Raw genomic sequence first — 17578 nt, forward strand, 5'->3', positions numbered from 1 at the left:
TTATTTTGAGAAGTAATGCAGTAGCTTGCTGGGAAAGTATTATTATGAATTCTTCCATTGTTATGAAGCTTTCTTTTCCTGAGGGCTGCTACCCAGTCTTGTTAAGATGCTCCATAATGAGAGAACAGACATTGTAGAGTTGCAGACAGCACATACATGTACATAGCCTCAATTTGTTTAGCTGAATCCTGCTGTAGTAATTTATCTTCTCATATGCCTGTGAAGCCAGATGATATATTACATTAGTGCAAAAAATTGACTGTTTTATTTTTAACAGTTTGGATAAAGGTTGAGGAGCCTCCTTCCCATTACAGACCAGTAGGATCCAGGCAGAGGGCTTCTTTTATCAAGATCACATTGTCTCAGTTAACCAACCATAGTTTCCACTGACCATATTTTAGAACGCTAAACATGGTTTCTAAACCCACGTCAAATGGTAGTTTGATTCTTGCCAACACCATCTTCATTGCTACAGCAGTTTTAAGACTGCAGCTTAACACAAAGAGGAAGCAGTACTGCATTTTTAAATTGCTGTTTTAACAAGAAAGGATCCATTGGTACTAGGCTATCTCATCCATACTCTTAGACCACAGTCAGCACAATCACAATGTGGTTCTCTTGCTGGGCTCTAGCATTTTAGACAGCAGGTAGAGGGTTGCATATCTGAATTTTACCTGTTTAAAAAGTCCCTGCATACAGAAAATGATGTCATGGGGAAGACTAGGCTAGAATCTTATTCCTTGGCATGCTAGTGTTCTGTGTCCAGCATGGGTTTTTTATATATAGGAGAGCATTCAAGCATGCAGTTCCTCACCTGCAGTCTAAAGTGGTACAGTCTAGCAAAAGTTGTACCACATTTTTGCTGATTATGTGGCTCTGGTCTCAGGCACAAGAATAGATCCAAGAGAGCATATTATTTCTTTTTTAAGTGGAATCCTTTTTTCTAGTGTGTGTGTGGTTTTTTTTTTTTAATCATAGCTCCATTGGAAACAATACAGTCTTATAAATCAGGGGGAAATAACAGCGCTATATAGTGGATAACTAAACTTAGCCCTGCACTTTAATTTTTGTCGTTCTTTGAATGTTACTGGTTACCAAGACTAGCTCAGTTGAAGTTGACCCTTTATTTCAGTGCTTCATCTCTTGTGCGCTTTCCTTCTATATGACACTTGGTGTATTCTTCCTTTTTTAGTGAGTGAGTCATCCCTAGATGGCAAACCCGACTCAGGGGAAAAGATCAAGAAACGTGTGAAAACACCATATTCCCTTAAGCGGTGGCGCCCTTCAACATGGGTCATCTCTACAGAACCGCTGGACTGTGAGGTCAACAACAATGGCAGTGATCGGGTGGTTAGTTCTAAGTCCAGCACAGCTGTTTACCTTGTAGAAGGAGGCACTGCCACAACGATGGTATCTAAGGATACAGGAGTGAACTGTCTGTGAATTGTTTAAAAGCTGACAAAAATGACATTTTTGCATTCTGTTAAGCAAACATGCAGAAGACATTTTTTTAAAAACTGCTTTCTCCTGTCAGCATCCCTTACCAAGGACTTGCTTTAAATAGATTTCAGCTATGCAGACAATTTTTTAGCTTATGCTTCCATATTTTTAATTTTGTTCTTTTTTTTAACATTTTTGCACTTTTTATTTAGTATTGCAAAATTACATCTGTCTGTCCTTGACCACAGAATTATATATATGTGTATCAAATGCTGTGGTCTCAAAATATTTTTTTTAAAAAACAAAAACAAAAAAACGTATTGCTGATAATCAGTTTGGACCGGTTTCTAAAGGTCACTAAACACATAAGCCAGTTGGCTGCAGGGGTGTCTGCTATTCATGTTTTGGGTTCTGTGCACAAGCTCATTTGTATGTTTCTGTGTGACAGAGTGTATTATCTTTTGAACTCCCTATTTTTCACGTGTGTTACGTTGAAATGTGCAATAGTCTGTAGGTCATGGTTTATGTTTCCAACCCTACTACACATTCTCCCTTTTGGAATTAAAAAGTGTTGGGATTTTTTAATCTAATAATTTGGCAGCCCGTGCTTTCCAACTGTGAACTCTGCACAACATAATCAGCTTGAAGCAGCTGTTTGTATCTGTCAATATGTGTGCTCTAAGGTCACAGTTATGCATGATTTTCCCTGCCTTGAAAGGGCTTTTTAAAAAAACAGAAAAAGAACAAACTTTTTTCTTTTATCCTTCTAAATTAGAAATTTTCTTCATAGTGGATGATGCAGGTTTGGAAAACTCTAAGCAAGAAAGTGTTGAACAAAATGTAAAGAATTAAAGGTCAGTTTGTACAACCAATGGAGGTAGTTGCCTGCCCAAGAAGTTTGATACGTAATAAACTTGCCTCCCATTAGCAGGTTTACAGGCTAAGAAAGCTCTGCCTTGAATAGATGATATGTGGTATATCTTTCACAAAGCCAAGATGCATGTAAGAATTGCAACTATTGTGTGTGTAAACTCGCTCCAGCTGTCTACCACTGTCATTTTATCTTTTATACAATTTGACAGTTAAGTATGGTTTGTGCTTATGTACATTTTTCCTTAATGAATGCTTTTGGTGAATATTGAAAAGTACATTTTTGCCTAATCTTAATAAGTTATCCTAAAATTTTGCTGTAGGTAGGTTGCTAAGACAGGTTTTTAAGTAGAAGAGCTAAAACAGGGACTCACTTGCATGATAATCATGTGATGAGTTCCTATGCCTCTGTTATTTTCACTGCCCAAATGGTCTAGATCAGTGTTGCATCAATTTGCCTATATGTAATTGGCTATTTTAGAATGTAATAAAAAGGATTCAGTTCCTTCAGAAAACTCCCCCTCCCCTTTTGCATTAATTGCCCCTTTAGAACACTACTCATGCCTATCATGTGAACATATCAAGATTTTTCTAGGGGAAATGTTCAGAATATTTGTAACACTACATATTTGTGCATGACTATTAAAATGTCTGGCCCATTAAGTACCATTTTGAAAGTCAGTAGGGACATTGCCTAGACAGAAACTAGTAAATATTTGCTTTCTGGCCCTTGTCCCAGCATGAAGCCCTTTTGTCTCAGTTGTTGTTCAGGCTTATGTAACATTTACAAAATAGATATCTATATAAGCTAAATAGCACCTAGCATGGCATGGTTCTGAATACAAATTTATTATCATGACCCAGGACTGACTTAGTTATTTGGTCCACTCATACCAAAATCTCCACAGCACTTCCCCATACTAGTTTCTGTCAACCTAATTCTATTTTTTAGTCTTCTGAAGAGTTGTTTATTTCCTTAATTCTGTTCTTACCAGCCTTCTTCCACTCTTATGTCTTGAACACTGTGCTCAGGGTTCATAATAGACATTCAACTACAGGCATCTAGACCAAATTTTGGTATTGTATGGATAAGTTGGTTCATTTGACTAATGAAGGTAGTCCGTTAAACTCATTTGAATGAGATAAAATTCTGGTCCAGGATACTTGCATAATAAGTAAGTTAGGATAGCATCTAGAATCCATCATGATCTTTTCATCAGATAAGACCCCTGTTTGTATCATATGATAAATATGTTGGAAGCTCTCTGTTTTTTGCCCCTCATGGCCCACTTCTCATAATTTTTTAAAATCGTTAACTTTCCCACTCATGTTGATCTGCTGTTGTGTCATCCTAGACTGTTATTAAGTATCACCATGGATGTTTCCTGCCTTTTTCCCCTCATGGTCATTGCATGCCTATTCTTTTAGGAACCTGGGGCCTAAATTCTTACAGTGTGCATTTATTTTGGTCCTACCATACTTTGTCCTTATTTGCTTTTAGAGTAGGGTTGAGCTGAATATTTGTGACTTCCAGTTTCCACATCAAAAGTTGCCCTTTTGACAATGTTGAACTTCCTGTTGTAAAAAAAAAAAAAAAAGGCAGTGAATGCAAACAGTCAGTTTTCAAGGCTGTTTCATGGGGAACAGTTTCACAGCTTTGGAGTGATGAACTCCCCGAGGCAAGTTCTAAATAGAAACAGCCAGTGAAACTTTGAGGCATCAGCAGGGCCAGCCCTACCACTAAGCACAGTAAGATGATTGCCTCAGGCAGCTAACTTTGGGTGTCATGAAAGGGCAGCAAATTGTTTTATTATTATACTGCTTTTACTGCCAGAGAGGGGAGAGACTCTTGTGAGGTTTTCTGCCTTGGGTGCCAAAATATTTTGGCCAGTCTTGGTATATGGGTAGTATTGAATCTTAGCCCTATATAGAGTAGACCTATTGAAATGAATGGGACTTAAGTTAGTTAGGACTTAAGTTTCTTTCATTTCAATGGGTCTTTTCTACATAGGACTTACACTGGATGCTACCCTATGCATCTTAACTTGCGGCAGGGCTGCCATTTTCTGCTTTGCCTTAGGCAGCAGAATCATATCTTCAGCTGGCCCTGGGCATCAACTAAATAGTTGTGTAATGCATGATGGCCCTTAAAGGACAAGTTTAGGGAACTTTAGTTGGAAAAAGCCATGCAGTCCCCAGTGAGCTCTAAACTTTCACAACCATGCTCCCCATTGCAGCCTGCCAAACAGGGAGGTGGCATAACTGAGTGGCAGGGGGAATTCACCAGGGGAGCAGCTTGGGCACCCATGCATGCTCCAGTGAAGGCCTCCAGGTGGACTTGCCACCTGAGCTCCCTTTTGGGTCAAGAGCTTCCCTGGGCTGGGTACTTTTGTTCTAGGGCAGACTCAACATAGCTTCCTCTGTAAAAACTGGACAGCATCTCACAACATGTCCTCTTAGTTCTGGGGTGTACAACCTCCAGCCCCCCAGGATTCTGCAGAAAGCCATGCTCCTTTCCTTGGCCACAACCCCTTTCCCACAACCATCAATTATTTGGTGGGTCCCTGGCTTTGGTGCAATTTTATCCCCCATTCCTAAAGGTTGAAGTGCCTCTCCTAAAGCTTAGTTACTGGCAGGAAGAGCTTTGTGCTAAACTGTGCTGGTATTTTTTTAGTTTCAGCCCCGCCTGTTTTGCCTTTAGCCCCACCCATCAGTGGAATGCGGCCTCCGAGAGCGTCTCCAAAATGGAATTCAGCCCTCAAGCTAAAAAGTTTTTCACCCTGTCTGAGGCCACATGCAAGCAGCCAGCGAGCTCTATGCAGTCCACGCAATCTCCAGGTCCCCTGGCAACTTTCCCCACCGCACAGCTCATCAGCTGGGGGGTGGGCAACAGATTGCTGATGAGGATCGCTGGGGTGGGGAGACGTGAGCCTCCCCCAGCGATCCTAGTCAGGAGCCTTGCTTATAAGCAGCAAGGACCCAGTGATCTGGAGCAGGGTTGCTGTGGGTAGTGGGGAGGTTGAAGACATAAGACATAAGCCTTTGCTGTGACTTCCTCAGTGGCATGAAAATTAACAAATTTGGAAAGAGGCTACTTAAAAATCAGCAGAAGGGGCAAGCAAAACTGGGTGATTTTCAGCTCAGCTGCATTTAGACTTCAGTTGTAATATTTTATATGTAAAGATCTGTTGACAATGATTGTGTGGCTTGACTGTCGTTTTGCTGATGTCTCACATCCACATAGTTCAGTGTGTCATTTTGAATGTTGAAGAGCAGGATGCCAAGCTTCAGGCCTGTGGGCCAAATGGGGCCCGCCTGGGGTCCCAATCCCAGCCTCTGGGGTTCCCCAGAAGCCTCCACCCCCTTTCCCCTGATCACTTGGTGGTTTCCCAACTTTTGTGCAGTGTTTTTCCCATTCCAAAAGGTTGAACTGCCTCTCCTAAGGCCATAGTTGCTAGCAGTAAGAGCTTTAAGCTACAATACGCTGGTATTTGTACCCCTACCCCTTTTGCCTTCAACTACCACCTCCTTCGGCTGTCAGCTCCATCCATGACTGTAATGAATACCCCCCCACACACACACACATACACACACTAAGAGCTCCTCCAAAATTGAATTTGGCTCTTGGGCTGAAAGAGGTTTGACACCCCTGCTCAAGAGAGTGACTTAATTCATCCTCTTCTATGCCCTGAAAATGATTCCATAGACATTTAGCCCATGGATGATCTTTGCACAGTTATCGGAAAAAAACATGTTTGCTCTTTCTTAAAATTATATTGATAGTAATCTATCAACAAAGAGGCATTTATAGAGAAAGAGCTTCTCTACACCAATATTTTGGAGTGAGAACGTATTTCATCAAAAGGTAAATTCTTTCTCCATTTTGAAAAAACGTATTTCTAAAAATGGATGCCAGAATGGTGTCTGCTTTCCATTACTAAGCAAGTCAGAGAATATTTATTTTTCTAGTGAGGCAGGCTCATCTTTTGCCCTGTAAATTTCCCCATAAGAAAATATTTACTCATACTATAATTCAGGGGATAGGAAATGGTGCACAGGTTAAACACTTGCACTGTTGTAGTTTTGCTTAAGTTGTATAAGTAAGCAAAGGATTGAAAAGAAAATGAAGATATGGTAATCAAGTTTTTAATTCATGGAGACTCAGTGTAAAAAGCATGCATTTTTGTGTTAGATTTACCAAATGTAGTAATTCATGCTGCCTTTGTCATCTCATTTGAATCTAGAGAGTTGTTCTGTTCAGTGGCAACAATTCACGTTGCTTTTATTTGAGTGAACAAGCGCAAAAGTTACAGGTCTACATGCTTACTCTGCAGTACCAACAGTGTTTTCCAAAAGCGCTTCTAATCCTCAATGCCTATAGGTTAGAAAAAATGGAAAAACTTGCATATTTATGTTTGTAAAAGCAATTGTCTACTAGCAATTCTTTGTGGTGTAGTAGTAATAAGTCCTTTCACATCAGCTGCATTGCTAAAGGCTGCTCCCTTTGTTGTATTCTTACACACGATTATACTATGTATATCTTTTAATGCATTTTTTTCAGTTAGCACACACCTCAGGTCTCTATTGCATTTTTGGTTTTTTTGGAGACATATTGTATGATACACTGATTTCAGTTAGAAATATTATGCCTAAAATGAGTGGCTTAGACAATTCTACTACGTTTATTAGCTACTTACTACGTCTGACTTGAGCTTCAAATTAATTTTGAACCACAGCCTACTTATTAAATAATCCACCTCAAACCTTATCATTAACTTGGCTTGCTTTTCCCTTGCAGGGGAAAAGATACAGGATGCCATATGTTTTCCCTGCAGTAAGATAAATAGTTTAAGGAGGCAATTGTAAGAGGAAAAGTGGCTAGTAGGCAAGGAATAACCTCGTAATTGTGGGGGTGGGCTAAAGGGGAAAATTACATGCTGCACTGGAGCTTCATCTCCAATACAGGCTGAGCTCTGAAATTAAGAGCACAACATGTCATAGGCATTATCCAGTAGCTGTCTGTGACACTCAGCACTCTCAATTTCAACAGTCTTGCTAAGTGGAGAAATAACTGCATTTATCACCAACAATACCTTGTAATTTCAGTCCTGACGAAATGTGATGTCACTGAAAGAGAAGTGCTTCCTTGAGGAAAACTGTCCGGATCCTGTGCACAAATGAATAACAGCCACCCAATTGCTGCTTTGTAAACTCAGTACTCTTAAGTTAAGACATCTGGAATAAGCAACAGTCATTTCCCATTTTTCACTTGGATGCATGAGCATCTGAGGAGTCGAGTGTTTATGAGTGCCCCAATTCAAGCATTCAAAAAAGGTTCTATTATCACAGTTCTTTGAATAAAACTGTAACACAAATTAATACAAAATAGCCCCCTTCTGTTTTTCTGATGCTGTTCCATTTTAAAGAGGATCATTTAGGGCACAATCCTATACATGTTTGCACAGAAAAAAAGTCCTACAACTCCTAGCATTCCCCAGCCAGCCAAGTGGTTCAAGTACCATTTTAGATGGCTTCCCTGTATTTTCTTGTTCCTTAGAATTTGAACTTCGGGAATGGCACTGTTAAGAGTATTGGTCTCATACTATTTGAGCTGTAAGAGAGTACTCGTATTAAATATTTAAAGACAGAAAATAGTCATCAGTCATCAGTGCTCTGCTGACACAAATGCCATTATTTCAAAAGATTGCTTCATAAATTATTAAACTGGAGCAAAGCAGAAAAGGTCCTTAAAGATTAACAAATTTATTGTGACATGCATTTTCATAGCTACTGTTTACACAGGCATCAACTGGCCAGGAAATTTGCTTGGCTTGTGTACAGTAATCACATCACATCACATCACACCCAATGAGGCTAAAGGAGAAGTAAAATGCAGGGAATGAAATACTTGATCACATCAGAATTGGGTGGGTCTCCTTGACTCAAACCTAAGAACACAGATTAATAGAAGATCCAGTCAGAAATCAGGAAGTATCTACTGTTCTTTCCTCCTTCTATGACTTTGGTGCAACAGTATTTTCTAGATTGTTTTAAAGCACTTGATTTAGTTTTGGTAACCTTGAGGTCTTTGGATAACTATTATTATTTAATATCTGTTTACCACCAATAGTATGATATGTACTCTTATCTTTGGTATTTTTGCAGCCATATTCTTAGTCTCTACAGCACTTAGACTTTGTTCAGGAAAAATTCAAATTTAGGTTGCAAAAGAAACTGACAAAACAAATTAAGGAAATGACGAAACAAATTAAGGAAATGACAATTCCAACCTCCTCTTTATTCTGTTTTAGTGTGTGTAGCTTATACAATATTGAACTACATTTCTTGTTTGCTTTTTCAAACTGGATGAAATGTGTTGCACTGGCATTCATATAAGATTGAAACACACCTTTCAACTGCTATGGATTTGGGGCTCCTTCCATTTCAAGTACAGTGTATTCAGATAATGGCCAAGCACTAGGTGATGTTCACAGAAGTTTAAATATGAAGCCATGTATATTCTCTTAATTGGGAAAAACAAAAAGCTACACAACAGTCAAATCCAAAGCAAGATTTCTAGAGGGTAAGGAGCCCAAGAATGCTAGTCTTCTCAGCATTGTCTTGATAGCTAGACTTTTTGTTATTGTAGCCTCTCTCACATTACTGCTGAAATATTGAATTTATAAATGATTAGTTTTACTACTTTTGTATAAGCTTGCCCCAGTACCTTACTATGCTGTTTTAAGTTGTGTATTACAGAATAGTGTGACTACGGAACTTACCGCTTTTTAAAAATCATCTGTGGATGCCACTATGAAAGCTGACATTGTTGAAAGCCACTTCAGAGTTTTCTATGAATACTTGTAACAAAATGCTTTGTTTATATATGAACTTATATAAAGAGACTGTATTGATACAAAGAAATTGGATCAGAAGATTTAAAGCCTACTCCTTTAGTTTGGGGAGGGTAGGGGGGAAGGCTTGCTGTAAAATGACGCATTAATCCATTTAATAAAAATCACCTTCATGAAAGTGTGCTGTTTTTTGTGTATTTGACATCTCAGTGGTCTGACCAGCAGATGTCACTGCTTACTATTCAAAACATGGAATTAAAATCTCTTTGTTTATATTTGCCAGTAGGTATCTTTCTTCTGGCTTCCATAATAGAGGAGTATGTTGAAAACAATGTGGCTGGGTACAGGTTTCTGTGTACAGCATCTGCTAGTCCTTTCAATCATGTTTATATGTTGTTGTAATAGTAGTAGGAGTAGTAAATCCAGCTTATAAATAGCTCATTAATAGCACTTGGATACTTGGGGTGAGTAAGTATTGCCTCCAGGCAATCAGGTAAGAGGCTTTTGTAAATTGGAAGATTGGAGGGTCGCCCTTGCTGTCTGTGATGATGAACATAGATGTGTGAGTAGGCGGGTAATGACATATTTTGTAGGCTAATGGACATATTTGCAAGACTATTAATACAATATTTATATGGCGCTGTAGAAAAATAGACATTGGGAGGCACATCTAAGATGACACAATTCAAGCCTAGTAACTCCCTTAATGTCGGTAGAGGGCTCAAGACAATTCCACAGGAATAAAAAGAGTTGTGCCTTAGAACTGGAGCACAATCATTTTAAAACAGGGGTAGGCAGAAAGTAGATCTCCAGATGTTTCAAATGCCCAGCTTTCCTGACCATTGGCCATGCTGGCAGGGGCTTCTGGAAGTTGAAGTCCAAAACATCTGGAGATCCACTTTCTGCCTACCCCTGTTCTAGAGTATGGGCAATGGACAGTGAGCCTTTCAGAGCCTATGCTTGTCTTTGTCAGAAGAAAGAGAGATCAGTGGAGTTCTGCTACACCAGTCTTCCCCAACCTGGCACCCTCCAGATATGTTAGACTACAACACCCATACTCTCACAACCATCTGTGTTGGACTACATCTGAAGGGCCGCAGGTTGGGGGAGGCTGTGCTACACAGTTTTGTTTTTCACCAGCTGAGTATTTGTTACACAAGTGAAGTTGGCTTAAACACATATATCTAAATTAGGATCTGAAACTTCCATATTTGTATTAGGTGATTATCATGGTTCTATTAATCTACTTTCTGAAAGTTATCTCTAAGGGGAAAACCTTGAATGTTTCCCTCTGATTAATATAGTTGACAGAAAGATCTTTGCCTAATGGTCTTTTATTGCAAGAAGACAGGACTGTAGCCTCAATATTTTTTTAAAAAAATAAAGTGTTCAGTGGTTTGAATTATGTAAACAGGGTTGCTTTTATTATCATTGCAAGGACCTCATTTTTAGATATTTATATCAGTGTGCCTGTCTGTTGCACCAAGATCAATGAATGCACTTTAATGCATACTTCTCCCGGTATTGTAAAGTGGAACTGCAGCTTTTATTTGCAGTCTGCTGCCCGCTGTGGTAATGCATGCATCCTATTAGTTCTCTACGTTGTTAGTTCTTAGTGAAATACAAGGGAAACACCCATATACTACTGGCTGTATTGTGATTTTGTTTAATTGTATTTTATATTTGTTACGTGAGCAGAAGGCTACTTAAGCAACAGGACTTTTCCATCCGCTGCTTCCCAGTGCAGTCCTCTGTGCCTCAAAAAAATGGTTTAAAAAGCATCTCCAGGAGTCAGAGGACCCACCTGAACACTGTGGACTGTGAGATGGAAGTGCAGTGTGTGTGGGGGGGGGGGGGGCGGACCAAAAATCAGGTGGAGAGACCTTGCAATGATCAAAGCAGCAAGCAGCTTGGGGGAGTGGATTTTCAGTGGCAATATAGCATGGGGTGAAAGGGTTAAAAGCCCCTCCTCCACATGCCATGGACCAGATTGGGGCCCCTTGAGGCTAAAAAAAAAAAAAAAGATGTGGAAATTTCAAGCATGGGGTTCAAACCTGCCATTAAAGTAATGTCTAGTTTGACCCATGGTAGTACAGCCTGGTGATTGCCAATGCATGTACCACAGAGGCGAGGTTGCTAGGTTAGGCTGTGATTAGCCCAAAGACGTCCAGGGAGAGCTTCGTGACTGAGTTGGGACATGGAAGTTACATCTTCCTGGCCCATCTCCAGCCTATTACACCACAGTGGCTTTGAATGCCAGTTTCAGTAGTCAAAGATGGGAATTTGTTCCTTAATTCCTATGATATTTTTGTAGCTACACATGGGATTTTATCTGCCTTTTAAATGCAGTCCTCGTCCTTATGATGCTGCCAAACAAAACTGAATTGGTCCATGGCTAAATGAGGGCATTATAAACCATCATTAGATGACAACAGGAAACGGGGACTGTAACAAAATGTTGCAATGTATCCCCACCCGCGAAGAGGAGTGCTCTTTTTCAAGGCTCCAGACAGCCTGCAATGGGGGCCTTGTGCTGTTCAGACTTCTCAGGTCTGGGGTGGGGAGGAGTTCCAGAAGTGGTGGGGAAAGGATAAAGGACACCTTTCTTACTCCACTCCTGAAGCATGGCCTGGCTGTGCTATATAGCTCTCGATGGCTGCAAGCTCCAAGCATTTTATACATCCGCAGCAAGGGGCAGAGGACACCTAGTACTGGAGAGAGAAAGGGACAGACATGTTCACTAAGCATCCCTGTCTAGTGCAAGGGAGAAGGTTTATTTTAATGTCACAGTATGCCTCCCCCAAGCATAAACTCCTTCTCTGGTTCCTGCTCCAGATTATTGTCAGGCTTGAGCAGGTCAATTCCCTCTTCTCCGCTACCCTCTATTTTTCTTTTTCAGCTGACACCCTAATGTTTCATGACTTAATTGCCATCAACCATAGACCTAACTGATGGATTCTCACGGTCTTCGGTGTCCTTTAGTTCCCTCCCTCTGTTCCTGTCTCTGATCTAGATGACATCATCTTCAATTTATAACCCCCCCATCTTTTCACTCTGCGTCTTCCTTCTTTGTTCTACCACAAGAAATCTGTTACGAAGGGAAAGACTGGAAGAGCTGCACGATGCCTTGTGAGCAGGAGCACTAGGCCCCCTGTCTGGAAGCAACTCCCGCCCCACCTCCTGCATGGCTCAAATGCCATCAAGTGAGCCTTCCCCAGCTTGGCACCCTCCAGATGTGTTGGACTACAACTCCCACTGCTCTCATCTGGGTGATGGGAATTGTAGTCCAACACATTTGGGGGGCACCACGTTGGGGAAGGCATGGCCATTGGGAAGTATATGGAAGGGCAGATGTTGGACTCCAACTTCTATCAGCCCCAGCCAGCATGGCCAATGATCAGAGATGCTGGGAGCTTGAATCCAACACCTGGAAGGCTGCAAGTTGCTTACCCCTGGCCTAGGGTGACTGTATTGTGAAGACACTCTGTTGTGGGGAACTTGTTCACTCTTTTTTCTATTTATGGAACACTGTAAACTGGATTTGATGGCTTAATCTGCTGGGGCAGGGGGGAGGGGATGTTGTGGAGTCAAATGTGGGTTTGTGCATAAAGGAATCTGTTTTAAGGGAGGAAGTTGACCTCGATCACTTGATGGCAACCTTTGGCCATCAAGCCCCAAGAACGGTGCTGCTGCTCCAGCGTGCACTGCATATGTTGTAGACCTCCTGAGAGAGTAAGCAGCGTACCTCTGTGCCTCAGCCGTGCCTTTGCATTCACTTGCTCCTGTACAGCTGAGCCAAAAGCTCCCACTGTGGGCCAGTTCACAGGTACAAAAAACCCACCATGGCTTATTTAATCCATCATGGGCTGTGGCACCTGCTGGTGTGTGGAAGCGGCCATTCTGAATATTCAAGCTGTGGAGCGTCATCTCATTTGAACCTGGGTGGCGGGGGGATGTGCAAGGGTTAAACAGCCCTTACATAATCCATGGCCTGTTCTATGGTTATGCAAGGGTTGCTTAACCCTTGCACAAACTCCAGCCCGGGTTCGGATGACACAAGCAGCTGCAGCTTAAATATTTAAAGAACATCTGGCATGCACTACAGCCTACTGTGGCTTAAACGAGCCATCATGTGAACCGGGTCACTCTATGCCACACATGGTTTCTGTGCCCCAGATTAACCATCCATGGCTTACATTATGTTTAGGTCCTTCCAGCCCTGTGAGTTTATGAGAAAGATGGGCTTAAATCCAAACTCAAGTGTGACATTGGATGCCTATACATATATCACACAGCTTCTCTTACACAGCTGTGATATGGGTATTATTATTCACATAAAGCTAATGTTTTCTATTTGCTGTACATATATTAAAAGAAGACAGTAAGGTCACAATCTAATAAACAGTACAGAAGGAAAAAGGAATGAGGGAAGAGGAAAGCAAGCACTGGAACAGCAGCTCTTTCTCTGGCTGGTGGATGGGGCCAGGATGGTCTCCACTTGCTGTTATGTTCTTCCTGGGAGGCAGGAGGTGCAACCTTCCAGTGGCTCTTGGTCTCTTTGCAGGTGGGCCATTGTGTGCTGCCCTTCAGTTCTCCAGTTTCAAGAGAATAATGACTTGCCTCATAAGGTAGCTGTACAGGTAAACAACATTTATTATTGAACTTGTACCCTGCTTTTCTACCCAAACCGGCACTCAACGTTAGCAAATCCCACTAACATGCAATCCTGTACACACTTAACTGGGAGTAGACATGTATAGGACTGCGCCATAGGTGATCCATGAAAGAGAATCATATTATTTCTAGTTTTGATATCACCCACCTTTGTTTTGCTTTTGTTTTTTGCTTCGTATAACATCTCCATAGATTTAAAGCAGAAACCTTCATGCATTTTCTAATGGGGTGTTTTCTGCAAGGAGTGATAATAATACTGTTTAAGTGCTCTGAGTGAGCAGACATTATCTCAGTTCTTACATCAGCCCTGTGAGGGAGACAAGTATATGTATTATTATCCATACGTTTCAGAGAAAGTGGCTTAGTTCAGCCATCACACCAAACTGTGGTTTGTGCTAACCATAGTTTATAAACCAAACCATGGTTTGTCAATTCAGACAGCACATCAAAAAGTTACCTTAAGGTGTACTATCTGAACTGAGCCAGTGGCTTACCTAAGGCAGGATTTGAACCAGTTATTTGCCAAGAATAGCACTATACCAAGTGTCTAAATAGACTTCCATTTGCCTAACATATGGTGCATTTGAACATTCTACCCCATTTGACATAAATCCTATTTGACTCTTGCAGGCAAAGAAGCTGTTTAAAAATGGTAAACAAATGCAGGCATAAGATAAAGCAAAGCACTAAACCATAATCTCTGTGTGATTAGGATTAAGTAATTCCAGTGGGATCTCTGGTCTGTTTCCATATCCAGTTGATATAAGTGTATTACAAGTTAAGTTTTTAGAAATGAAGTTACTGTTGTTCACATTACATCAGCACACCATTGTTCTCAGCAATTTTATACCCAAGATAGTTCTTTTCTTGATGAGCTCACACCCTAAATAAGGGAGCAAGAGGAAGCCCTTAAATAAGTGCACTAGGCTTGTCATCTGCACGGAACATTAGATTCCCTCCCCCCCCGCCCCATCCCATTCCCAAACTAAATATGTTGAGAGCAGAATCCAAGCTTTGTAACTCAAAACATCTGTTTCTAGGGTCTACCAATGTTTCTCTTTGCGTTAAGTTCCATGAAAAATTGAGAACTCTCCTTTTTGTATGAGCAGGGCCTGGTGACTGGGGAAAGTAAGACTCTGCCCAAGCACTGTCCTTGACTATGTGATAAAAGATGCTGTCATCCAGTCACTATTTTTAAAAACCACTGTTTGACCCAATCTGTAGTCCCCCTTTCTAGGGCAAAATGACTGGCCATGTGCTGGCATGCTAGCACAAGGTGTTCTTGGACTACAACTCCCATAATTCTTGACTATTTACCATGCTGGCTGGGGCCTATGGGAATTGTAGTCCAAAACATCTGGAGGGCACCAGGTTCCCTACCCCTTGGCCCTTCCTTTTGTGTTGGTGACACAACTAGAGTCAGGATTGTGTAAGGATGATCTGTGCTGGCCTAGTTCAGTGGTAGGCAACCTTGTGGGCACATTTGGAAATTTGAGAAACTGCCTGGAGCACAGCCATAAAATGGCTGCCATGTGTGGGCATGGCTAGTCACAAAGGACAAGTAAGCTGCGCAGAGGCATTCATGGGAAATTAACATGGCAGCAGCTAAAAGACCCCACTTCACTTCGACGCAATCCTAGCTTCCAGTAAGAAAAGATAAAATATTTTCAAATAAAATTGGGAGGAGTAAGGTGTCTTGGTGGGCACATAGTAACATGCTGCCTACCCCTGGCCTAGTTAATATGTATGTATGTATTGTTGGGTGGCAGGGGAGCACACAGAAGAGCAGTATATATCAACAAAGCCTTTTTCGTAACACTGTCTTCCAGCCCTGGGTGCTTGGGCTCCATCGTAGGTGCATTGGCTCTACCCATCTATTGCTTGGCTCCATCCCTTTACCCCTGGCCTCTGCCCCCTAAGTGCATGGGCTTAAGTGGGTCCCGTGTTGCAGATTGGAGGTCCAGGTGGGTGCTATCTCAAGACATGTTGAGGCGCACTGATCAGGGATAGTTCTGGCCGTATTTCAGTACAGAAAATGCTGCGGTTGTTCTGGTCATTGTTCTACAACTGTAGAGAGGGGGAGCATGACCCTGATGGTTCTTCTGGTCTTCTCAGTGGCTCTTGATATTATTTTTATAAACCATATTTTACAGATTACTTGAAAGGGTTAGCCATGCAAGGAATTTCCTTGCAGTGATTTTGTCCCTACCTGACAAGGCAGTCCCAGAAAGGATGGTATTGGGTGACTTCTGCTTTGACTTTTCTGTGTGCGGGAGGGACTTTGTGACTTTAGTATAGGTACCTCATCACCTATAGTACTATTCAATGTTTAAATGAACTTCTACCAATGGGGACCATGAACACGTTCAGTGTCCCAAAAATGTTGGTGGCACTCAACTTCAGCTTTTGTGTTCAGCAAATTCCAGGATCAGTAGTGATGATCTACGTATATCAGGTTGTCAGAATTGTTTCACTCTGGCTGAAGTCTAAGAAGCTTTTGCTGAACCAGATTTTTGTCAGGTCTTCAGAATTGTTTCACTCTGGCTGAAGTCTAAGAAGCTTTTGCTGAACCAGATTTTTGTCAGGTCTTCAGAATTGTTTCACTCTGGCTGAAGTCTAAGAAGCTTTTGCTGAACCAGATTTTTGTTTTTAATGGTGAGGGCTGTGGCTGGCTCACATGATCTTAGGGAAATGGGATGGCTTACTCTGGGCAAGATTAGTTTTATCTTGAAAGGAGCAGGTTTGCAAACTGGGAGCAATCCTGGTGATGCAGGGGCTACCATGCCCAGGAACATTTTATTTCTGTTACAACCAATGTGCCAGCTGTCCCCTTCTTTAGAAGACCAGGACTTAGCCATTGTCATCCATGCCTTGGTAACCTCATGGACAGATTGAAGTAATGCTTTTTTATGGGGCTGCCCTGGAGGACTGAAGCTATATGGTTAGTGCAGAATTCCACCACTTGATTACTGGTTGGAACCAGGCACAGAGAACGTCATATGCCAATTCTCATCCAGGTGCATTGGCTGCAGGTTTGCTTCTGGACCCAAATCAAAGCGAGAATGTATTACTTTTATAATGTATTTATCACCTCTCTAAGACCATACTTGTGGCAATGTGCAACTTCTCAAAGCTGTGAAACCATCCAAACTATGGACAATGTGAAAACTAGCAGGGGCATGCTTTAACATCCACCCATGGCATGAGCACCATTTTTAAACGCCCAAATAGAAAAGTCATGACAAACTTCCTCAAGCAAATCAACGAAGTGATTTGGCAGGCCTCTCTGGGGAGAGCATTCCATGGTTGTGGTGCTGTAACTGGCAAGATTCTGCTCTAGGCACTAAACAATCTCAACTTCTGGGAATGGCAGTGCATTGTTGTTCTTGTTATTTACTGCATTTTTATCTCACTTTTTATTATCTCCCAAAGTGGCTCACATCAATAAAATATATTATTATATACTGAAGCTCAAATATTTTGGCCACCTAATGCGAAGAGAAAACTCTCTGGAAAGACCCTGATGCTGGGAAAGATTGAAGGCAAAAGGAGAAGGGGACGGCAGAGGATGAGATGGCTAGATAGCATCACCGATGCAATGAATATGAACTTGAGCACACTCCGGGAGAGAGCGCAGGACAGGAAGGCCTGGCGTGCTATGGTCCATGGGGTCACGAAGAGTCGGACACGACTGAATGACTGAACAACAACAACAAATCAGTGCATATATTTTGAAAATA

General features: G+C 41.5%; 1 protein-coding gene across 2 annotated transcripts in view; it reads left to right on the forward strand.

Moving 5' to 3' along the window:
- BMPR2 (bone morphogenetic protein receptor type 2) overlaps positions 1-9342 on the forward strand; it is a 128244-nt gene extending 118902 nt beyond the window's left edge. For both annotated transcript variants that reach the window (XM_084818087.1, XM_084818094.1), the window contains one exon: positions 1193-9342. In XM_084818087.1, the coding sequence (XP_084674213.1) occupies positions 1193-1443 (251 nt within the window). In that variant the 3' untranslated portion in view covers positions 1444-9342. The remainder of the gene's footprint in view (positions 1-1192) is intronic.
- Positions 9343-17578: the final 8236 nt, after the last annotated feature.

The sequence above is a fragment of the Heloderma suspectum genome, chromosome 1 (genome assembly GCF_057233095.1).
Source record: "Heloderma suspectum isolate Gila_16-S chromosome 1, 16-S_ref, whole genome shotgun sequence".
NCBI classification, from domain to species: Eukaryota; Metazoa; Chordata; class Lepidosauria; order Squamata; family Helodermatidae; genus Heloderma; species Heloderma suspectum.